This window comes from Branchiostoma lanceolatum, chromosome 17, assembly GCF_035083965.1.
Source record: "Branchiostoma lanceolatum isolate klBraLanc5 chromosome 17, klBraLanc5.hap2, whole genome shotgun sequence".
Taxonomy (NCBI): domain Eukaryota; kingdom Metazoa; phylum Chordata; class Leptocardii; order Amphioxiformes; family Branchiostomatidae; genus Branchiostoma; species Branchiostoma lanceolatum.
This window is the reverse complement of record NC_089738.1, coordinates 6,603,721-6,628,940: the sequence shown is the minus strand read 5'-3', so window position 1 is coordinate 6,628,940 and position 25,220 is coordinate 6,603,721. Positions and strand designations below refer to the sequence as shown.

At 38.2% G+C, this 25,220-nt stretch overlaps 1 protein-coding gene and 1 long non-coding RNA gene across 18 annotated transcripts in view; one reads left to right on the top strand and one right to left on the bottom strand.

The window, feature by feature from the left end:
* The window catches only part of LOC136423066 (peripheral plasma membrane protein CASK-like), a 184,949-nt gene that overhangs the window by 140,382 nt on the left and 19,347 nt on the right, over positions 1-25,220 (bottom strand). For all 17 annotated transcript variants that reach the window (XM_066411073.1, XM_066411069.1, XM_066411075.1 and 14 more), the window contains exon 2: positions 17,027-17,139. In XM_066411073.1, coding sequence (XP_066267170.1) covers positions 17,027-17,139 — 113 coding nt within the window. The remainder of the gene's footprint in view (positions 1-17,026; positions 17,140-25,220) is intronic.
* On the top strand, positions 3,461-4,543 carry LOC136423248 (uncharacterized). The gene is made up of 2 exons (XR_010753730.1): positions 3,461-3,747; positions 4,244-4,543. It is a non-coding gene; the product is annotated as an uncharacterized lncRNA (long non-coding RNA).

The window sequence follows — 25,220 nt, the reverse complement described above, 5'->3', positions numbered from 1 at the left end:
GTTTCATTTCGCCATAGGAAGAATATGGAGTGTTCACGGTGGTTTTAAATTCGCAGGTAAATCTGCCATGCAGGGTTTTAGTGCAAAATGGCGAAATCTTTGCGGTGGTTTTAAGTTTGCAGGGAAGAGTTCAATATAAAAAACACAAAGTACATAAAACCAACGTAAACATGTTCCCCTTTACAGTATTTCCAAATACGTCAATGTCAAAACTTACTCATCAAACAAAAAAGTGTTACACAGCCATCCCGTCAAACAATATCTTCCGACAACTGAACAGTCAAAACCGCAACAATAATCTGATCTTGATGAATAATTTGTACGTAGGAAGCAGACAGTCCCGTCCCGTTCGCGTGAGCGTCTTAATGCGCGTCGTGTTACAACGTTCGACCACTCTTGATGATGGGATATCTCTTGGGCTTAATATCGCTCCCATAGCCAGACTATTTTTGCAATTACTATTTGGCAGGCAGCCCGTTATGTCAGAAAACATCATTATGATTCTGTGAAGGCTGTTACCTTAGGAATTGATACCACTGATTAGAATTAAACTGGAAACTTACCAGAGTTTGTATCTGACTGTAGTGTGTTAGGTTCATTGTCCTGCTTCTGTGTCTAAATTGAATCTAAAGATAAGCATTGTGATAGAATAACACGTCATACATCTAGCCTACATCTTAACCAATGCCAGACAGGGCTATGTAAATCCAAGGTTAGGTTACATATAATAGGTATGTAGAAAAGCAGCACCTGAACTGAGGATGGCTGTTTTAACTTTTCCTTATACATGTAGCCAACTTTTTTTTATACCATATGTATTTTCTATACTAATTTATAGTCGCAAATTGTCCTCTTTGTCTGATGATTTACATCTGAAAGCAAGAGGTTTTAGAAGTTTTCCTAATCGTATACAAGTGCTAATTTATCAAAATTATTGTCTTTCTTTGAGATGGAATTTACCTATCTGTAACTTAACAAAATGGTATCCAACAGAGTTTCAATTGGTTCAGTTTGTACACGTGACGTTTAGGTTATTATAATAAGATCTTTACCTAAATGATTTTACAGGTACAAAATGATACAGTGTACAAAGACACAGCCTAAAGCCAAATACCAAACTGTCTACTTTCTTTACCAAAACCAGATACTGAAATCTACAGTTTTACCACTGCTAGATAGTGAAATTCCCTTTCATGCCCGCCTGGCCTTTCAAGACAGACAGTAGTTGAGTTTTACCGGTACAGGTACAGTGTACCATGAAGACAAAACCTAAACCCAGATACCAAAATGTCTAGTACTTTCTCTACCAATACCTGAGATACCAAAATCTACAGTTTAACCACTGCTAGATAGTGAAATTCCCTTACACACCCTCCTGGCCTTTCAAGACAGATGGTAGTTGAGATTTTACAGGTACAGGTCCAGTGTACCAAGACAAAACCTTAACCCAGATACCAAAATGTCTACTTTTTCTACCAATTCCAGATACCAAAATCAACCGTTTTACCACTGCTAGATAGTGAAATTCCCTTACACATCCTCCTGGGCTTTCAAGGTAGACAGTAGTTGACATTTTACAGGTACAGTACAGTGTACAAGGACACAGATACCAAAATGTTTACTTCCAATACCAATGCCAGATACATTGTTACCACTGCTAGATAGTGAAATTCCCTTTCACACCCTCCTGGGCTTTCAAGACAGACCGTAGTTGAGATTCTGATCCATTCCTACTCATGTCAGGGCAGGGACTTCCTTTGACGACTGTCTGAGGTTTCTCCAAGGACAGAAAACCTTCTGTCATAAAACCTCGGCAATCCAACAGTCAAGCCACAATCATGTCTTACTACATTGGTCTTTAACGATCCATTATCACTTTACGCTCTGGCAATAAGATTTTATAGTGGCATGAATCTTGGGTTTATGAATCTTTGAAGTTATCCTTTTCATTGATGGGGAAGGTTTATATTTCCTTCAAGTTCAAGGGTGGTTTTGCTTCACTCAAAGCAAGCGTTAAAGGGTTTATTGTATAAGAGAATCACTGAAGACTTACATGTGTACACAGGTTGCAAAAGAAGGCTTCTTTTTTTCAAGAACATGTGATAGTATGTAAAGTAAGTTTTCAAGGCGCATATGGCACTTTGAAAGCATTCTAAATCATCATTACGTATTACATAAGATGGTCACTAATACTTATAATTTCAGAACTGATACCGTACGCAAGAAAGTATGTAATCAATAAGAAGTGTTTTGCTGTTAGCTATGTAAGTGTGTGGATATAATTATATAATTACATCGTATAATGTTTTGTATACATTGCAATGTAAATCATCCATTTATCCAAGATACCGTAATACTTTAACCTGTACAATATGAGGTATAAATCGTAAAAGAAGGCTCTAACCCTAATTTTGGACTTCGGAGACATCTACAATTAAAAAGGTGGCCTGAATCATGGCAGTAAAAATAGCCAGAAGTTGACAAGAAACCTATTTATTTGGATTAGTGTAAATGCAATTAAGTTTGTGTGGTTTTTATTTCGCGCTAAGGCAAAAATGGAGTGTTTGCAGTGGTTTGAAGTTCGCGGCAGCACTAGTCTATAGTCACATATTGCTACAGTATTGCAAAAAAAATGTTTGCGGTGGTTTTAAGTTTGCGGTGAAACGGTCACCACGAACATAAAACTACCGCAAACATTTCTGCATTTACAGTAAGCTAAGGCATTTCCCTGCGGGTAGAATTATTCATGACATGCCCTGAGGATGCTTTTTACCTCTTTCATGCCGGCTTCTCAAAACCAACGTGATTAAAATTCAAGGACCTGCACAGCTTATTTCCCAGGACTTGAACAGCAGATTCGCAGCTCGTGAATCCTGTGTGCTACATTCTAAGAATACTGCAAAGACCTGCGAATTTCTATGCAGGGCTCGAAATTCATTTTTGGGAGAAGGTGCACTAGTGCATTTAACCTGAAAACTTAGGTGCACAGAAAGAAGTTTGGGTGCACAACATAGAATAAAGTGGAATGTCAGCAAAACGTATGTTCAAACCTTACTGCTTCTCTTTAAAACATCAATCTGTCATTCAAAATTTCAAAAAGTAATACTCCAAAAGTACAACAAAGGTTTCATTGCTTTTTCTGATAGTAGTGTACAGTAGTACCTTTACCCAAAAGCCTTCAAAAATATCTAGATGGACCTACAATAAAAAATTAAGAGCACAGCAGCTGAAATTTTGGGTGCACAAAAGTATGTATTTCAACCCTACGATCCCTCTACGTCTAAATCTCTTGTGCCTTCAGCGCTCGCTACTTTGGTTCCTACCTCTACAATGAACACCTGTACAGTCAATTCTGGTGGGAATTCTGGTATAATGGGATGATGATGATGATATTCAAATCAAACAGCAGACTTGAGAAAAAACACCTGACAGTGTTAAGGTTGTCGAGGCGGCTGATTTTCTCTCTCTAAGCGCTAAAAAGGTAATATATATCGTGGCGCTTATACTTCTAGTATATATTTCTGACCATTAAAGGTCCATAAATCTTCCTATTAATTATCTTGAAAAACGCGGAAATGTTTGTCCCATGCGCTCCCACAGGGGCGCAGCCGCTTTGCTGGAAGCGTTATGCGCATGCGCACTCGCGCCGTGGAGAGAGAGAGTGGCGGCCATGTTTTCTCATGCTGTACAAAAGTTACGGCCCGACTCGACGCGATTTTGACCGGAAAAACTGATTTTATAGCGTTGGTACGTATGCATAAACATCTTCAGAGGATACACTACCCTATCGAAATATTATTTTTGGTCTTGTATCTCGTAAAGTCAGCCAATTTGACCCTTCGTCGGGCTCGTGCCTGTACACTTCTTTGTTGTGATAAGATTGCGACGGGGGACGGGGTTACTGTATACTGACTAGAGTAGAGTCTTCGGTAACGTACAAGCAATGTGTTCTCTACAAGAATGTACCTACTTGCCACACCTCAGCGGGACACTAGCCGATTTAGTCCGCAGTCTAAAGCCGGTACGCCGTTTACCTGTGCCGCCAGTGTTGTCATATCGGCCTCTAAGGGAGGGGCCACCTTGGGTGGGCGGCATGAAAGCTTGATTCTCCCGACTAAAATTCCGCTGGTAGGGCCGCTAAGATAGGTCAACTTCTTTACGTACTACAGTGCAAACTGGAACTTGTGTGTTCTCTACTTCGAGTATGTCCTAAAAAATCTGTGTTTTTTTTTTTATTGTAAAGGTATACGGCGTCAAAGAAGTCAACCTGGCCATGGAGTCGCAGCAAGACCCTGGCCAACCTTGCAAAGAGAACACTGACGAGACTGGGACTAGGTCTAGAGTAAAGACAGTAGAATGCTGTTTTAGACTGTGCAACCATGGAAGTTTGGCAGTTGTGATGATTAGTAATGATAATAATAACCTTTATTGTACATATTGGCATGGTCTGGCCAGCCAGCAATTATTTCCCACCCCCCATGGCATCACTTTCCAAACACTGAAACAGTAATATAAAAATAAAGGAACTAATCTTTATATGCTATGCTATGTTGTGCTGTATTGCAGTCATTTGTACCACGATGCATATATTGTAGGGGTAAGTACCGGTGAAGAAAATTCAAGTCCAGGTTTGTTTTGGGTTGTATCGTACAGAATAGGGTACTGTATCATATTTTGAGGGCGAGACACAAGTGATGGGGATTTTTTTGTTCCAACATGAAAACAAGCTGACTATGTTCACACTCTAGGGGTAACCTGATTTGCAGTTTGGATGTCATTTTTGGTTTCAAGTGTAAATTTACATGAATGCTGCAAGTGTGTGTGTGTGTGTGTTGGATCACATGAAGGATTTTATTTTAGGTTCAGCCATAATTGGCACTTAAATACCACACTCGCCTTGCTGTCTGAAGACTCAGTTTCAGTGTTTCTACAAATTCTAGGTATAATCTACACCTATCTAGAGAGTAACGTCAATTAGCTAAATCTCTTCTGTTTTGGCCTCAGATTTTTATTATTGTCTTCGACCAGTAAATCTCAAAACGTGGGACTGCCTGCTGGTACTGTTCATTTTCTAATCGGTCAAAAAGCCGTCACTGATTTTTTTTCTGGTTACCATCCTTTAATATGCATGTTCAACTTCTAGATCTTTCGTGAAAAAGTGAAAAGATAACAACTGATATGGAGAACCTACAGCTGATAAAACACAAAAATATCATGTAGTAATTCTGTTTTACATTTGATAGGTGTACAGTGCAAAAGAGACTTGATACTTGAAACAAAAAAGGATGACACCCATATATGTATTGCTTATTTTGAATGACTTAAATTATATAGATATGGGGTTGAACATTCTCTTCCATTCCAACACATGATCGCACTTGGCAAACCACCTCCACTTCCTTAGTTCCTACATACAACAGAAAAAAACAAAAATACATTTCAGTCCTATTCTTGAGGCATATAATCTTACTAATACCTCCCACAGTTTGAATACAATTTCATAAACATAAAGGGAGCAAAAGTAGCTTAGGTGCAATATGTATACAATACCATACGTGCAGCGATCGGTATTCTAAGCAAAAAGAACGGATGAAACAAATATTGAATGGAAGGGTGTGTGTGTAAATGACTGGAGCAAGGTATAGAAGGTGACCTACTTTTCCTCAGCCGCGGACGGTTTAACCGCCCACCCAGCTTTTTTTTTTACAGTTTAGATACAAACTATACCCCATTTTTTCACAATATCCATTTTCTACGTTTTGTACATGGCTGGGCAAGTTTTGGGGCGGCCTACGCGCGTCCGTAGTTGAGGTGACGAGGAGGCCGCCATGTTTAAATGTTTACGCCCGCCCGCCCGCTGACAGGCGGCGTGGCACGTAAACAACATGAGGGAGGGAGTACAGTGCGGGAACGGCAGCAAACACTCACAATCTCGTCAGTTTCTCGCATTTTGCGGGACTTCGCGAGAGTTTAGCAGCTGTTTTGGGGTCACAACAGGTCAATCTAGTATGGAGGATCCACGCTGCCGATTTTGGTGCTGTTTCGTTGCATTTTGCGGCGAAAACGTCGATTTTGCGGCCGATTAGCAGATTTTATGGCCATAACACATTTTTATTTTCTATAATTAGAAAGAAGTGAAGGTAAATTATCGCTTTTATTGCCGGATTCGTTAAGAGAACCGTTCAATCTTCACACTCGCGTTCGCGCCAAGGGGTGATATGTGCGGTTCGGCGGATATCGAGACTTAATTAAAACCTAATTAAAAATCAATAATTTCACTATAAATATAGTTTATTACAATATTTTCGTTGGCGCCAGCGCCAGTTTGTAGCTTTTATCATTATCCGTCAAAAAAATGAAGTTTTGTATTGTTGGGAATTTCCAAAGTTCTGTATTTTTTCTTCGAAAATATTTATGACAAGGGCAATAAAACATGATGACGTCATCCATATGGTTCCAAAAACTATATTTGGAATCCTTATGTTCTTTGCTACCAAAATTCAGTACAAAATAATTTTTCTCTCACTTCCTTACTGGTAAAATAGTACAAAGTCAATTTCACTGGATTAGCCGCCCCACAAACCTTAAGGTCTCGTTCATGTGTTACTTTGGGTGGGTAACCCTAAAAGAATCTGAACCCAAAAAATAAAAGGCTGCATGAACATGTGTTTATATCGGTGGGAAATTCACTTTTACTAGCCAGCCCAACTGATCTCAAGCGTCAAACTGATGAAAGCTTGTTTGTAACTGAAACAAATTAGCAGGTAAATTAGCAGGCAACCGAGGTCGGACGTGCACGGCCGCATTTTGAGTGATACAGTCATGCACTAATATACAGCTGGAAAGTGCCTTTTGTGGGGTGTGGCTAGGTGCAGTTTGTAATTGCCATAAACAGAGATTGAATGTAGTGAATTTTTTAAAATGATCTAGGGTAAATGTTCTCAACATAGAATGAATGACAATGGTACATTTGTACATTTCCTATAGCTTCATTACGCGCCCATGTAAAACATGTATTATAATATGTAAGTCTATGGGGCGAAAAACTCCAGGACCTGAATGAGACCTCAAACAGGAGGCCCTGGCCATCCCAGAAAAGTCAGGAAATCATCATTGGGTGGGGGAAGTGTCCTGTGTGTGGAATTATTTATGATAGAGTGCTGAGGGCTAGCTCTCCCTGTGTGGATTGAGCTACACATGTAGAGTAGTGCTGTCAACAGGCATTTTCTCACTACATGTATGTGCTGAAAGTCTTCAGGAGCATTAAGACTAAACACATTTGCATCATTGTGTCATTATAAGGTCTAAATTCATAAGAACTCATGATGTATTTCATTTTAACACGAAGTTATTTCAATCTCAGTGGTTTTAGTTTTTACAATAATTATTCATAATTGTAAAAGTAAGATAAATTGAATATATTACTTTTCCTTGTACATATGACACAATCCAGTCCATAGGCTGTAATGTTTTACAAAAGATCTCAATTTCATAAGAACGTTTTGTATGAAATGAAGCCATTTGATTTTCCTTCCCATGATTTTGAATGCTTTTGTTGCTGTTTAATTTTAACCATCATTTATACAGTATACATATAGCTTTATCATTTTCTTTCTATTCCCATTTTCTAATCATATCGCCACTGACAGAAAATTACACTAAAGTAGATGGCTCATTCTCAATAAAATATGCAAAGTAGCGATTTTATGTAGGAAAAATAAAAACAGATCATCCCATTTTTCAGGCATGCCTGATTTATTTTTTAGGAAAATGTCTACATTAATGATTGCCAAAATATGACAGCTTATTTTTCATTCAAAGCAAATTGTAATGTATCATAGGCAGGAGTAACATATGTTACCGGTAACGTATGTTACAACAGTAATACTAGTTTCTTTTCCCTGTATCCTGTTGTCTAACTCGCTGGAACAAAAATCGTTTCCATCCTCCACTTTTTCTACTGAACGACCGTCCCAGGAGTTTAAGTAATGGTTCTCATCATATTCCACTTTAATAATCCATAGGCGCAAACTGACTTGGCTCTGCCTTATACATGTACAACAGCGGAGTATGATTAATCATCACACAGGATGGTAAGAAAAGAAATATTACTCCCTTGGCATGGGAAGCCTGAGGGAGGTACATGCACCTGGGTATTTGCAATCAGATATACATTTGTGATCAAAGGGCAAATACGTTCAGAAAAACTTTAAGCTGGAATCATCAGGGTTTCTGAAGACGAAATTAATACCAGGTATACAGAAAATCAATACGAAGATGCGAGACCAGTTTTTAAGTGATGCTTTCAGGTTTGGAAGTTCGCTAAATTAGACGTGATCACTAAATCAAACATATTTGTGTCTAGGGACTGGGTATTACAAACTTAGATACATGTAAACATGAATTTTTAAGAATCATCATTTTTTTCCGGAAGTACATAATTATATATAGATACTGTAAATGCATTTAAGTTTGCGGGGATTTAATTTCGTGGTAGAGAGAAAATGGAGTGTTTGCGGTTGTTTTTTTAAGTTCACCTTGGAAACAATTAGTAGCACTACAGTCCCAAAACTGGAGACACTTTTCACAGTGGTTTTAAGTTCGCGGTAAAGAGTTCACCGCGAAAACCGCGAATATAAAACCATCGCAAACATTTCTGCATTTACAGTATTCAATTGTGACAAAAACGTAATAATTAATAACAGGTAAAATATATCAAGCGTAAATTGATCCTTTGAAATCTTATTTTGAGTATGAAATCATACATTTCATAATCAATAACACATTGCACCTGTATGAAAAATTATGCATATTTGATCATCCAAAGAGAAATCCAAGGTATAGAAGACAGAAACTTCATGTCATATTCCATGCATGGATAACTTTCCTAGTACATATATGATAGTTTAGCCCATGTTTCCAGGACCCAGTACAGTCAAACGTTAACAATTCCAGGCATGTCTCTCAATATTTCTGCAGCCTTGACTGCAATTTACTCTCAAGATCCATGTTTCATGAGAGGTATCGCTTCCAAATCCTTATTGGCACCGAACCCGGGCCATGAATTCTGTATTTGTCATCGTGATATGCTCAAATTAGACCTCCAAACCTTCAGTAAGGAATGAGTTTTATTACTGACATATACAGTAGATTTAAGGAGTACAGCATGCCTTAGATAGAAAACCTATTACTGATGACACAGAGGATAGTCATGTTCTGAATTCTGCATTTTATCATTGTGATATGCGCAAATTAGACCTCCAAACCTTCAGTAAGGAATGAGTTTTATTACTGACATATACAGTAGATTTAAGGAGTACAGCAATGCCTTAGATAGAAAACCTATTACTGATGATATAGAGGATATTCTATGATATATGACACCTTGTTACCCCCATGAAAAATGGAGGTATTGTCCTGGGTGTGTCTGTGAGTATGTCTGTGTTGTGTTTCCTGATTTTTGTAGTCAGCATAACTTAATAACTTCTAGATGGATTGTGATGATTTTTGGTATGTGAGTGCCGAGAAGGTATTGGGAAGACAAAGGTCAAGGTTGTTTTGGGTACCCTGGTGTGCGACCTTGTATTCATAGTGTACTTGAAACTAGGAATCAAAGCAGCACAAATACATGTATGCCGTGACAAAACATACAATAAAACATCACGTTAAAGTACATGTACATGGAAAGGCCTGATTTTGATTATATCAAGTAAGCCATGACACTATACACAGCAATCTATAATAAAATCTATCTTTAATTTCCTGGACCCTTACCGCTTTCAGGTAGAAAATGACAATACTGCCATTATTATTACTGGTACAGTCACAGTGGTAGTAATGCTTTAATCGCCCTTTACTACAATTTGAACAGAGTCGTTAGCTAATGAGTTTGAGAAATGGGCATCCTATAGTGGCTCACACAACACCAAACTCTCAACATGCATAAGGGTCTGTATGGGGGTCCCCAACAACACTATACACTGAATTGAGAAGAACCCCCTAAGTATCACTAGTATACGCTAAAATTGAGGAAGGAAATTATGCACAATTTGGTCGCCTCCCTACGAATAATGTGTATTAAACGACCTTTTTCTACGAATTACAGGAAATAAAATCAGGCTGCCTACGCCGTACAGAAAAGGGCATGCAGGCCCACATACATGTACCCCTTCTCCGTATGCTAGCAGTGTCTAACACTAGTAACTGATAAGGACATCCAATATCGCGCACAAGTATTACCCTCTATACTGGAAGATTTATTGGATTTTACACATCATATTGCAACACGGAACGCGAGTAATTTTCTCGCTCTTCTGCGAAGAGCATGCATCAACAATCGGATGAAATTTGAGGCAGAAATTCGCAACCGCTCTCATGCGGAAGAGACGTGATATGAAACTGAGACGGTAGGATAAGGAGGCTGAGACCTGGCTTTGACTTAAGACAGCTCAAGGATTATGATGGATAGCACTAGTATATGATGCCTGTAGAAGTACAGAAAATTAGATGCACTGTGTAGTTGTGTATTTCAAACTGCTGGGCCAATTATTATATTTTAGCAAAAAGTACATTCTTAATTTTACCCCAAAGGCCAAAGTACTGAAAATATTGTACAATCATGAAAGAATATTGGTCTTAATTGTTAATGTAAAAAAAAGTTACATTCTTAGTAATCTTACCCAAAAGTATTAAAATTATTGTACATCATAGAATATTGGTCTTAAATTAAAATGTAAAAATGGTACATTCTTAGAAATCTTACATCAAAGTATTAAAATATTGTACAAGATAGAATACTGGTCTTAATCGTTAATGTAAAAAAAATTTTCATTCTCAGTAATCTTACACCAAAGTATTGAAAATATTGTACCTGATAGAATATTACAACGTATGTCATCATAAAGTGTATCATTATTCTTCATCAGTGAGTACGGCTGGAAATACCACCACCTGCTCATACAGAATCTGATAAGTGCAGGTAAAATTTGAGCTGTGCAGGTATTTCAAGCCCTCACAGAAAGGTTACATTCTTAGCAATCTTAGACTACCCAAAAGTATGGAAAATATTGTACATGAATCATAATACAATATTAGGTCATACAAAATCTATCCATATTTTTCATAAGTGAGTAGGGCAGGTAAAATTTGAACTAATTCATACAGGTATTTTGAGCCCTGTACAATGTAGGTGTAGCTATAACAGGTGTTAATGTTAATGGCTTATACATAAAATCTGAGCTGTGCAGGTATTTCGAGCCCTACGATTGTTTATCAAGATAAATCTAGTGATAGCAAGCTCAGTTCCTCCATTCCTGAAGCAGTGATGGACATCACACTAGATAAGGTACTCAAGCCTGCAAACTCATCGGTGTGGCCAGTAGATTGAAAACCCTTCAGCGATGGGCCAAAATTCATTACTCAAGAGCCAGCAAGAACTTAGGTGTGCTTTAAGTGTGAGTGGAATCATTTTTGTTGCATATTGAGCGACAAGTCTTACAAAATGGTCCTTAAAAACTGAAGACGAAGTTATTATTTCTTAATTTCTTATGTCATCATCTTCTAATTATTGCACATCATCAAATGAGAGTTTCGCTCATCAAACTCCCAGAATATCTGAGATTTAAGAAATTAAATTGGAATAATGTGTCAAGAGAAACTGTAACTGCCATTAACATTAATCCACTGGGTTACATAAATCCAACACTTTGAAAAACAGTGGGTTTGAGAGATCTCTAGTGCAGCACCTCTCATGTATGCACAGTTTAGATATACAGGAGTGCATTATACTGGGGGACGTTGGGTTGGAGATGTGTTTGGAAGTATTTTTTCAGGGTGGCAGAATTATGTACCCTGGTGGAATTATGTTAAAAGATGTTAGATGTGGCGTGATTCGGGAAACAAAGCTGTCAAGAATGCGTCTGTGCCTCTCGAAACACGTATGACCAATTCCTTTCCTCGCTTATCGGTACTTGTTGGTTTCCACATCAAATATTTACATGCACCTACTTGACCTGCGGACGGTCTTGCTGACGGAGTGGTTTCCACGTGTGCAAACATTTTCTTGGCGAAGTTTTATCAGTCAATCATCTAGAGTTTTACAGCTTTGGCGTGAATTACTTATCGTTGGTGCTACATGACTTTGTACATGTATGTAGCGTACCAAAACCTCGGACCTGAACTGGACTTCAAGTCCAAAAACCAAGTACAGACTTGCAAAAAATGTCTCGCGTATATTCTCCTTTTGACAAATACGTAAACATTACATAGAATAAAAAGAGTAGCTACCTTTTTGTTCTAAAGCAACTTCCATAAATTGTGACATTTGTGCTATAAAAAATACGAAAACGTTGTTGTTTTTGTGTTTATTACAGAGATTTTGTGTTTATTACTGACTGTATATAATTCTGCATGTATATTTTTCAAACTACATGAAAAAGTTATGCCAACATACGCAGCACTACTGCTATGCATCCTGAAGTTGTCTATCACTTTTTCTGTTTCAAGTAATATACAAAGAATGCACAGGGTGCAAAAACTGTAAGCCCAAATATCATACAAAATGTATATCACAGTTAAACCGAAAGTGTTTAATTCTTATAAAACTGCTTGCAGGCATAACCACAATGAGCCATATCCTTTTAATTATGAGAACCTGCATTAGTAATAATCTTTGCTATAATTATAATACCTCTTTAATCTTAGGTAGCTTTTATTAGTAAGTTGTGTTTGTTAGCTAGACAGTTCAGTCAACAAATTCATCGCCAAACTTAATTGCTTTTGCACACCTGGGATAACTGTACTTTGATCTGTACTTGTACTAGTAAACTGATTGAGTGGCAAAATGTTGTGTTATTTTCCACATTTTCCTGCCATTTTAAAAAACTACTGTTAACAGAATAGGCCATGTTTGGAGCATTTTTGGAATATCATTTTTATAATTTTCCCCTTGCGTAACAATATTTCTGAGAAAGACACCAGGAAATATAAGATTTGGTGTCAGTATATAATCATATAGGCTTGGGAAATCAGAAACCGTTTATGTAAAAGAATCTCCGACCAGTAACAGGTAGCTTTATGATTCATAAAACATTTATGATTCAAGCATTAAAATACGTGAAGTTACTGTATATGCAGTAATGTTTGCAGTGGCTTTTATGTTCCCGGGTTTTGCGGTTAGCTCCTAAAATCACTGCGAAATATTTCGCCCTCCTACCCCCTTGTCTCCTATGATTACAAAGTTTACGCGAACTTAAAAACGAGTTGCAAACACTCCATTTTCACCCAACTGCAAAATTAAAAACGATGCAAACATAAATGAATTTACAGAATATGTAATGTGCAGGTGTGGAGATTTTATTTGTTCTCTTTCCAGGTGCGACATTAAAGAAACCCCATGTATAGCACAGGTGCGAGTTTAACACATTGTTCAGGTAACTTCAGACATTTGGTCTGTCTACCTGTCCTTATCATTATCATCAATCAATCAGTTGGGTTTAAAACAAGCAGGTACCAACGTCAATACCTGTCATAAATATATTTACTGTAAATCTTCAATCAAAGTTTTGTGGAGTCTTTCATGGTGAATTCTCCAGTGTAAGTTTACGACATCACGAATATGTCTCCTTTGTAGGATTAGGCAAGACCAATGTTATTTGATTTCTTGGTTAACGGATTTTTTTTTCTCTAAATTTTAGCACAAGGACATCATTCAAACAGAAGGTTGGGGTAAAAACTTGCACCTGACCCTGTTCACTCCCTGAGATAGTGTGCACTAAAGTACAAACTTCTGAGATTCTGTTTTCATGTTGATTTTCCAATCGAGCATTTTTTTTTTAAATTCCGTTAACCAAGAAATTAAATTGGTGCGGCCTCAGTGTCTCAGAATGAGACTTCCTCCTTCTCATTCAAGATCACAAAACCCTTTTACTGGTTGATGTTGAATAAAGGGATGCACACCATAATCAAACTGCCATCCTGATATCTCATTCTGACAACCCATTATCTGCCTGTTGTCAAAAGGAAACTTACCTCTTTTATGTGGTTGAATAAAAGCTTTTTATTGAGCATTGATCTGAATTCTGAATCCTACATCACATGTGTACTGTAAATGCAGAAATGTTTGCAGTGGTTTTATGTTCGCCCTTGAACTCTTTACCGCGAACTTCAAACCACCACGAAAAGTCGTTCCATTGTGACTGTGACTGTAGTGCTACTATTGTTTCAAATGCGAATTCAAAGCTACCGCGAACACTCCATTTTCTCCCTACGTAAACCTCGAATTTAAACCCCGCAAACATTTCTGCATTTACAGTACCTAACTGAACCCGTGGCACGTCGGCGACCTTGCTGCAATCGAGCAATTTGACAGAGAGCTCAACAAATTTCATCAAAAAAAACTACTCTTTTTACACTTTGTGTGTTTTGTTGTCTTTTTATTCATACTTGTACATTTTGTATGATGTTCCGATACAAAGTCAAGGGTAACGCAAATCCAATTTAGGACGCAACAAGATTGCCAACGTTTTCCAGTCCAGTGAGACACCTGCTTTAGCAACTATAATGTGACCAACTAGAGTATATAACTATGTATGTATGTGCATGTATGACTGCATTAATAGGACAAGGTCTTTGATGTGCAAGCTTTCCCCTAAGAGTATTCTGACACTGTACCAAGGTCTTACAGAGAACACAGACAACAAAAAGGACTGCGTTGCATTCAAGACTGTTGATTGACTTTAAAGTCTTGAACCTCTGAACCCGTTTTGAGATATCAAAACAGTGCTCGGAAGAACAAATACTTTTAAGATATCTGAACGGTGCTTACAGGAACAAATACTTCAAGATATCAAAAGAGAACAAATACTGCATCAACTTTGAAGGAGTTAAGAATGTGAATAATGTGAGATAGAGCTATGCCAAGAATAACAATCTAAGGGCCTGTTCACATTTGTGTGTATATTCAAGCCTGTATGAGTTGCGTATTGTTAATGACATTTGTTTTTGCTTAGGTAAAGTTTGCAGGAAAGAAGTTGTTTTAATTTTGACCCACCATTGTGAAGCCTGGTAATTGAACCAAATTTTCTGGCCGCAAACTTTACCTAAGACAAAAAATTTCAATACGCAACTCATACAATAAAACGGAGTGAGTGAGTGAGTGAGTGAGTGAGTGAGTGAGTGAGTGAGTGAGTGAGTGAGTGAGTGAGTGAGTGAGTGAAACAGACTTGAATATATACAATAAAATGGAGTGAGTGAATGAGTGAGTGAGAGAGTGAGTAAATGAGTGAGTGAAACGGACTTGAATATATACGCTTAAGTGTGAAGAAGACACTGATATCATTGTCTATTGCAGCCAATTGCTATGTCACGAAGAACAGATATGCATTCCGTTCATGTACCTGACTATAAAAAGTCAAAAATACACTTTACATTCTTGTACTTCTTGCTGAGCACAAGAGAATATCAGCAAGACCTAACATTTCTCTCTTTACTACTTGTGGCTTCAAGACGCATTTACACTAAAGTTACGATTCTCATTAAGGCTGCGTCAAATTAAGGTAAGTCAAAAGTTTCAGACAGAAAGTTTGCAACCGTTAACTATCGTCTTCAGCTACCTTTATTTGAAGTACCAGCCAACAAGTAAGTTCTTTGATGGCCGCTAAAACATAGAATGTACGATGCCGGGAAGAATTTTATGCGCTGGCAGCGAGCTCTAAATTGGGTAAGAGCAATTCAGGTAGGTAAGAACGCTGTAAAATCCTTGTCATTATCACAAATTTACCAGTAAAACCCCCGCCATTTGGCATATTAAAACTGCTTTATCAAATGCTAATGTGGGATTTTGATGGGGACTATCTAAGGAGATGGGCACTTTGGGACTGATGGCCTACCTATCATAGTGGATAATAGCTACGGAAACCAGTCACTGGTAAACTTGAACGACGATTAAACCACAATATACATGGATGGCTATTAAGGCTCAAAGGATGGGTCTACAGTTAGGGTTAGTAAAGTGACCAATGGATGAATGTCAGCGTTTTTAACATGCAAAGGGAAAACTAGAAGTCGAAAGGTGGAATGAAATACAATCCTGAGAATTTCCTGGTGCTATAGAAAGGTCGGGCCATTTTTCTACCTTCTCATAAAAGCTATAAGGTTTTTTTTTCTCATTACATTAATACATGAGCCGGCTCTCTAAAAAATTTAATATAAACAACTAAACGTTTATATTGCCAGACATGTATATGAATTAACTATTATAGTTCATCTTAATAGTTATGGCTTCATTACCATAAAAGAACATTTATGATTGAGCAATTTAATTTGAGGATCAAAATCTGCTCTAAAATTTTAAAATATGGACTGACTCAAATAGAAAACATGCTGTAAGTGCAACAATGGAATGGCCCAATTCTACAGAACATGTGCCATATCAGCAAAAATGGACTAGCCCTAAGCCCAGCACATAACTCGCCCATCGTGGGTAATAAATGGTTTCATATATCTCTTGGATGGGCTCTAACAGTCTCCCGGATCTACATTTGTACTGAGTTTTACTGTTTTATAGCCATTAGGGGAAGGTAGGTGATACAGAAGACAGCTACCATCATAAAAGAGTTTGGAATAATACAGTAGGTTTTGGACTGCAATTAAAGAGTTTTTTTACAGGTGTGGATAATTACCCAGAATGCATTGCAATGTGTCAAAGGTCAAATACATCTACAGCATTTTCATGCTGTTGTCCCAGTGTCTGGTATGAGGAAAAAACAACAGTGGTTGTGTGTGTGTGTGTCTGGGGAACACATGATGTGTATGTAATTACCAAGAAAACAGGGCGTCATCTGTGAGTCCTCTTCAAACAGAAGGCGTCTATCTTTGTTTTCTTAATGTAGGGCGTCCAGAAGACGCCCTGACGCCTTGCTTAGTTGCTAGCTAATAGCCTGATCTACAGTGACACTGTATACTGTTACTTTGGACATTATTAGCGATTTTCAAGATCTTGAATAAGAAATATGAGGTGTTACCGTACCTTCTGTGCTGAGGCCTGGACTGGAGGTAAACTTTGCCACATCCACGATTTTTACGGCAAACTGCTGCCCGCTCTCGCGGTGGATGCATCGCCGCACAACGCTGAACGGTCCCCTGTAACAAAACAAAAAGTTATGCTTTCAGTACAATTTTGTTTGTTTGTATTGCATACCCGTTAAACCGCCTTATGGTGTAACACACCAGGTTTGTACTGTGCAGTACAAGCTGCATATCCGGGCAGATTTATTTGATCCACTCACACCAGGAAGGACCCCTACTCTTTACGATAAGTGAGGTGGGTTCTTAGCTTCTACGTGCTCAAGGTGTGGCTCTCCTCAAACACGGGACCTCCATTTAACGTCCTATCCTAGGGACGTCCCTAACCGAAGCAAGGTACTCATTTTCACCTGAGTAAAGTGATGAAATTTCTGTAAAAATTCTCTTCAAAACTTTGAGCTTTAATGCGTAATACCGGAATCCTTCACAGACTAATATCAATTACCTGCAAATGACTAGAAAAACTGTCAAAACAATCAAAATGTTGTTAGCAATTACATTACAGTCCCAGTTAATTAGTTGTAATTAAATTTAACAATCTGCCCCCATCACAAACTACATGTGTACAACAAACGGTTATACAGACGTATCGAGGTTAGGTGTCAATACAGCCGACCAGCAGCAAATATGGACGCAGGCCTGCAAGACTACGATAAGACGTTTTATTGGTATGACTTCTCCCCAATGTCTGTGCTATCTAATAATAACACTTGAAGCTGTTGGGAAGTCAGACCTCATAAAACAACTGTATATAATCAATATATCCCACTTGTACCTCGTAGCTTGAACTGGGCAGAATACAATATAAATGCCTTGAGTTTTCTAACTTTCTACACAAAAAGTTTGAAGTAGAATAAGGGCAAAAATAAGACCATCACATCAAAAACGGTGTTATCAAGGGTTTCTCAAGAATATCTTGAACACCTGGATATCTGAAGTGTGCATAGCTTGGGAATTGCTCTTTAAGTTTACCAGGGTTTCTATTTAAGTGATGCCTGGCTGAATCATGAGACATGTTTCATGGTGGTGTAGAAAGCAAGAACATGTTACATTATTCCCTCAAGTCCAGGGCTTTAAATTATCTTTTGAGTTCATTACCCTGTGTTCTTAATTCTCATTGTTAAATTTGTCATCTTAAACTTACAAAAATACATTTTCATCAATTTTAATGTCATGAAGTTCAGATATTTTGGACGGCCGACGTCAGAAAAGTTTTTGTGCCAACAAGCAAATTTTTGTCCAAGGATGGAGTGACGGGTCCTGGAGACAGCCCTGCTCCACACATCTGCTTGGAGATTAGATCTTAAAAATCCACACATCTGCTTGGAGATTAGATCTTAAAAATCCACACATCTGCTTGGAGATTAGATCTTAAACATCCACACATCTGCTTGGAGATTAGATCTTAAAAATCCACACATCTGCTTGGAGATTAGATCTGAAAAATCCACACATCTGCTTGGAGATAAGATTTTTAAAATCCACACATCTGCTTGGAGATTAGATCTTAAAAACCACACATCTGCTTGGAGATTAGATCTTAAAAATCCACACATCTTCTTGGAGATTAGATCTTAATAATCCACACATCTGTTTGGAGATTAGATCTTAAAAATCCACACATCTGTTTGGAGATTAGATCTTAAAAATCCACACATCTGCTTGGAGATTAGATCTTAACAATCCACACATCTGCTTGGAGATTAGATCTTAAAAATCCACACGTCTGCTTGGAGATTAGATCTTGAAAATCCACACATCTACTTGGAGATTAGATCTTAAAAATCCACACATCTGCTTGGAGATTAGATCTTAAAAATCCACACATCCGCTTGGAGATTAGATCTTAAAAATCCACACATCTGCTTGGAGATTAGATCTTAAAAATCCACACATCTGCTTGGAGATTAGATCTTAAAAATCCACACATCTGCTTGGAGATTAGATCTTAAAAATCCACACAATGAGACTAGATCTTAAAAATCTACAGTTCAGGTTATGGACGTAAAGCTACCGCCTTGGCACTGATCCCTGTCCGCAGTAATATGAAACTAATAACTGCCAAAACACCAACGCCATACTAGAAAATCCTACCCTGACCTCCCTGAACTTTCCCCTATCTCTTCTTACCAACTGGGCTGCAAAAGATGTTGAATCTCTTAACACTGCAGATAAGCCAGATAAGATAGCAACTCATCACCTCTAGTGTCAACTGCTGGGACCGCTCATCTTTAGAACTTAAAGAACTTAAAACCGAAACTTGTCACCTGAGCTTATCTCAGGGCAGTGTATCACCCCACAGAGAGAAACAAAATAGGATCCCTAACCAAGTGATGACAATTTGCCAAGACCTACATGTGTACTATAAGATGGTATACTCAGTATGTAACGCTGTGGAAGTACATAACTAAGATTCTTGGCTGATGACACTTGGACCTTATGAAAGGAAGGTGAAAAGAAATGTGCCAAGACGGTTTGGGAAAAGGACGGTTGTAAGAACATTTTGTTGTCACATTTTGAGGTAAAAGGCTTGCACCATGAATTTTTATAATCTGTTGCCTTGTTTTTTCTTCAGAAAAATACAAACAGAATGAAAACAAAAATGGCAATATAAAAATATGTAGGAGCAGTCGTAATTATGTTTTTATAAGATTAAGAATATAATTACGACTGCAAGTTGAAGTTATTCACACTTTTTTGGCTTGTAGTTGTATTAGATACTTTCCCTTTTTGAATCATACAGAATGAAAACAAAAATTGCAATAAAAAAATATGTAGGAGGAGTCGTAATTATATTCTTGTACAGACAAGGCGTAAGTGGTAATTACTGTATACGTAAATGGCATATCCAAAGATAATGCATGTTATTCACACTTTTTCGGCTTGTAGTTGTACTAAATATCTTCCCTTTTTGAATGATACAGAATGAAAACGAAAATGGCAATATAAAAATATGTAGAAGTCATAATTACATTCTTGTACAGACAAAGCGTAAGTGGTAATTATACGTATCTAAAGATAATGCATGTTATTTACATTCCTTCTTCGTGTACTAAATATTTTCTATACCGCAATTCGAAGACTGACATCCAACTGACATCACCTAATACCAATAACGTCAGGTTTTTTCTCTTGCGTAGTTTCCTACCCCGAATGATCAATATCGGACAGCGGAGTAATTTCAGCTGGCATTCTCTTTCTGATCCCCTCCAATCATGACAGACCCCCTCTTACAGATAACGACCGTATAACCGATGGGTTTTTGTCCTCGCGGGAATCGGAATTTTGTCCGGAATCACCTGACCACACCATTAATATTTCACTACCAGCGATGGCAAGGGCTTTACGAGCGACTCGACTTTACCGGTATAATACCCAACATAATTTCGCTCTCCCGGCATCATAAATACAGCGGCACGCAAAGACAGTAAAAGCGAGAGAATTTCACTGCTCGTTTTACTTTGATGACCTGTTTATGGATATTAATAAACCATGTTTCTATCTGATCAAATTGCTCAAAATGATCTTTTTACCCCATGGCTACACATTATAATGCAACAAAATGTGATATAGATCACAAAATATTGAATGCTATAATAAATCTTGGTATATCTATCATTCACTTTAAGGGAACGCAACACTATAACCATGAGATATTCTCAGACAGATTAGTTTTTAAGTTCATAACTCAACTGAAATTCAATTGGGACTTGACCTTGGGCTCCTTAGACATTGAAATATTCAAAAGCAGCAGACTAATTAACCTACATAGTAAAACATTTGTAGGGCATACTGTTAAGTTGTGAGGATATTCAAAGGCATGTACATTTTGTTAGTCATATTGTAACAATGCATATGCATGTAATTGTAAGAGTCACAACACATAAACAAGTCTTGAAATTAAATTTCTTCCCTTCTATCCCAAAATTGTCAGGAAAAAAATTTTTAATTGTCCCATAGTGTCCTGGTGCTTACTGTACAATTTCAATTCAAACCTTCTAATTAAAAGTAAAATGCTATTTCCTGCATTTCGAGGGGCAAATTTTGTGGAATTCAAGACATAAAAACGAAACAACCCCCTCCAAGAGTCCCCCTATAAAATGTGACTGCAGAAACGGTTCCTGAGTCATGGTAGATAGAAGTTTTACAGCCAATAAAATCCACGTTATTACAGAAGGATTTCTTTAGACCTCGTGGAAAACACGCTTAAATTTTTACAATGGGGTGTCCATAATCAAGAACACTGCGTCGTAAAAATGGAAGATTAATATTGAGGTAAGCAAATAAATTGTTGGGATACCGCGACATTAGTGCACCTGGGATTTTTATGGTAGTCATTTTATTTAAAGATCAAAATTATTATGTATAAAGCAAATATATACTAGTATAACTAAATGGCGCAATTGTATTAGACTCTTTTCTTGTTAAGTTAGCATTTTCAGCATTTTTCTTTACCAAAAATACTCAGCATTGTTAAAGACAAACAGTAGAAAATTCAATAATTGTGTAAATATAATTGTTTGAGTCAAGAATCAATGTTACGTTTTATTTTTTTACACTTGTACGGTTGTGCTACATTTGAAACAGAAATCCTCAGAGATTTTTTATGGTATTTCCTTTTCCAAAATTATTGTCAGAAAACAAACAGTAGAAAATTCACTCTTTTGGAAATAAATAATAATCAATGTTACATTCTATTCCTTCCAGTTTTGAATTCAGTATTGTTAAAATAATTGATGCTTAAGTCAATAGCCAATGTTACGTTCTATTCCTTATAGTTGTACGACTGTGCTAGATTTGAAACAGAAATCCACAGGGAGACTTTTTATGGCATTTTTCTTTTCCAAAATTATTTAGTATTGTCACAAGACAGAAATAGAAAATTCAGTATTGTGGAAATAATCGATGTTTGAGTCAAGAATCGATGTTACGTTTTATTTTTCTACACTTGTACGGTTGTGCTACATTTGAAACAGAAATCCTCAGAGATTTTTTATGGTATTTCCTTTTCCAAAATTATTGTCAGAAAACAAACAGTAGAAAATTCACTCTTTTGGAAATAATTTAATAATCAATGTTACATTCTATTCCTTCCAGTTGTACAGTAGTGCTAGATTTGAAACAGAAATCCACAGGGAGATTTTTTATGGTATTTTCTTTTCCAAAACTATTCAGTATTGTCACAAGACAGAAATAGAAAATTCAGTATTGTGGAAATAATCGAAGCTTTACTAAATAATCAATGTTACGTTCTATTCCTTCCAGTTGTACGACTGTGCTAGATTTGAAACGCAAATCCTAAGAGATTTCTTAATGGCATTTTCAAAATTATTAATTGTCACAAGACAGAAATAGAAAATTCACTATTGTGAAAATAATCAATGCTTGAGTCAATAATGAATGCTACGTTCTATTCCTTCCAGTAACTGTTGTATGACTGAGCTAGATTTGAAACACAAATCCACCGGGAGGAATTGATGGGGTGACCGTAAAGAGGGGGCCAGCTCATAAATCGCGTCTGCTGGGAGAATTATCGGGATTCTGATTTGCAACACAACGAAATGGGAAGGTCGCCTCCCGCGAGAAATCCGCGAAATAAACACAGTAAATACTCCATATTGGAAAAGTCATTAACGCTGCCCGCTTTCCATACCATCAACGCAGAGACGTATAGCGTCCACAAGACAAGACCTAAAATCGAAACGGGTTATGGGTGCGAGCGGGTCTAGGGTAAGCTGTTTTATTTATGAAGCGTGCGGGGTCACTCGCGGGGAAATGCACATCTGCGATTACTGTGGTTGAACGCACCATCAAAGGACTGTGGGGCACATAACATATGCGCCGCATGCGGGTGGGGATGAAGTCCCTCTCGAGCTGAAGCATCCTTGCAAGGGGGAAAAATGATGGCTTACTTGATGGTTGAAACATGTGCCATAAAACTGATCATTAGGCGGCGCGGCTGATGGAAGAGATGCACGATGGGGAGGTACCGTCCATACGTCTTGAGGTGACACCTGGTAACGTGCCATCCATTTCAGGTGACAGTAGCCGAGAGGAAGGATCAGGTGCAGGGCTCGAAATAGTTTTTTTCTGCATCTGAGGTATGCAGGTAGCAATTAAAGTTACCAGCACCAAACAAATTTTACAATCTGTTTTCTTTACCTTTTAGCTCATCAAAAAATAATGTTTCGAAGACATTCCTGGCCGTTTCATTTTCAAACTTACAATCCGCTGTTTGAAGAGAGCCACACCTCGAGCACGTTAAAGAACCCACCACACTTACCGAAAAAAGTAGGGGTCCTTCCAATTGTGAGTGGATCAAACCTTACAACTGGTATATACGCTACAGAATCTTTGAAGGAAGTTGAAGTTGTTAGCCTAAAAAACAAAGAAAACGAAGTGACAGGATGCTTCTACAAAGAATTGAAGACTACTGGCCGTATACTGTAAATGCAGAAATGTTCACGGTGGTTTAATGTTTGTGGTTTTCGCGGTGATCTCTTTACCGCAAACTTAAAACGACTGCGAAAAGCCGTTCCATCATGTGATTGTAGCACTGCCACTTCTACCATTGTTTCAAACGCGAACTCAAAACCACCGCAAACACTCCATTTTCCCCCTACCGCGAAATTAAATCCCTGCAAACAGTTCTGCATTTACAGTATTGCCCTAGTGTCGTAAGCTGTTTTTATTTTGAGCCAGTACACTGGTTACATGCAGGTAGATATCAAAAATACCTGCACAGCTTCAATTTTGGAACTAAAGGTAAAGGTCAAGTCAGGTCGAACCTCAGACTGAGGACAAAGCATGGTGCTTTCCGTTAGCTAGTAGTGCAATGCAGCTTCACTACGGCTCACGGGGTCACCCATACTCTTCTCGATAAGTGTGTTGGGTTCTTTTACATGCAGTGGTTTGACGCTTGAGGTTTATGCCCGAAGCTCCCTCATACACGGGGCCGCCGGCTTTACGTCACCATCCGAACTGACAAATGCAATCCCTTACAACATGTCTGAGCTGGAGTCAACCCCTAGGATCGAACTCCGGCCCTAGGATCCATGGAATAGACCGATCCTGTCGAACACCATATCGAACGAATAGAAGACCCATAGAACCCCCTGTTCTATTCAGCCCACCTCCGTCAAAAACAGCGTTGGCGGGGCAGAAATGGCGCGTGTAAAGCAGGGTATATAAATCTGGGACAGGTTTTCCACTGTATTGGTTGAATGCATGCTCAGAACAAAAACGAATTTAAAAAGAAAATAGATCGGGCACTCAAGGGGAGGAAGCTTGAACCACATGCTGACTTACTACAAAGTCCGCTAGCGCAGAGTTTTGTATCTTCAGTTACTGGTGTGTGAAACTGGTTAACTTGAAAGTGAGCAGGGAAGTAAAAGGATGCATTTTAATTCTTAGTTACTAAATACCATGCAGCTGTTATGCATGCAGTCAATACAGTGGGAACCCTGTCACAGATATATGAACCCTGTTTTACACGTGCATCGGCTGCTTGTCAGAAACTGGGCGCTGATGCCCACCGACAAGGGAAAGCTATGCGGCGCATAGCGCTGTAACATTGACCGAAAACATTACGCTCTCACCGCAACTACACCTACCTCCTCCTTAAACAACTCTACCCGGTGGATACAGCCTTCAACAAAGAAGACATAGCATTCTTATTTGACCCGCTCTGAAAGAGTTTCAGTGCCACAAAAGCTAAACCGAAGTCAGTGGCATTATTTTCAACCTTGCCGCGGCGGCCATGTTTGGTCCGTCAAACCCTGTTTTTGACGGAGGTGTTCGAAATCGAACAGGGGGCGTGGCTTTGGGATCGGTCTATTTGATCCAGAATGGTAAAGCAACAGGGTTGCGTTACCGCTTGCGCCACAAGGACATGTCTGGAACTAACTATTGCACACACAAAAAAAGAAATTGTACACTACAAGTACAACCCACCCTTCCTACTCTATAATTTTCACATTTGCCCCGTGCTGAGCATAACACATGCTTCAACCCTGCAACTTTCAACTCGTATCTTCCTAATTGAAATCACACAGAACCTCTGGGACTGTTGAATCAATTATACTTTACAGGGCGATGCACTAGCCAAGGGAGTCAAACATGTAATAAGTTGTTAATGA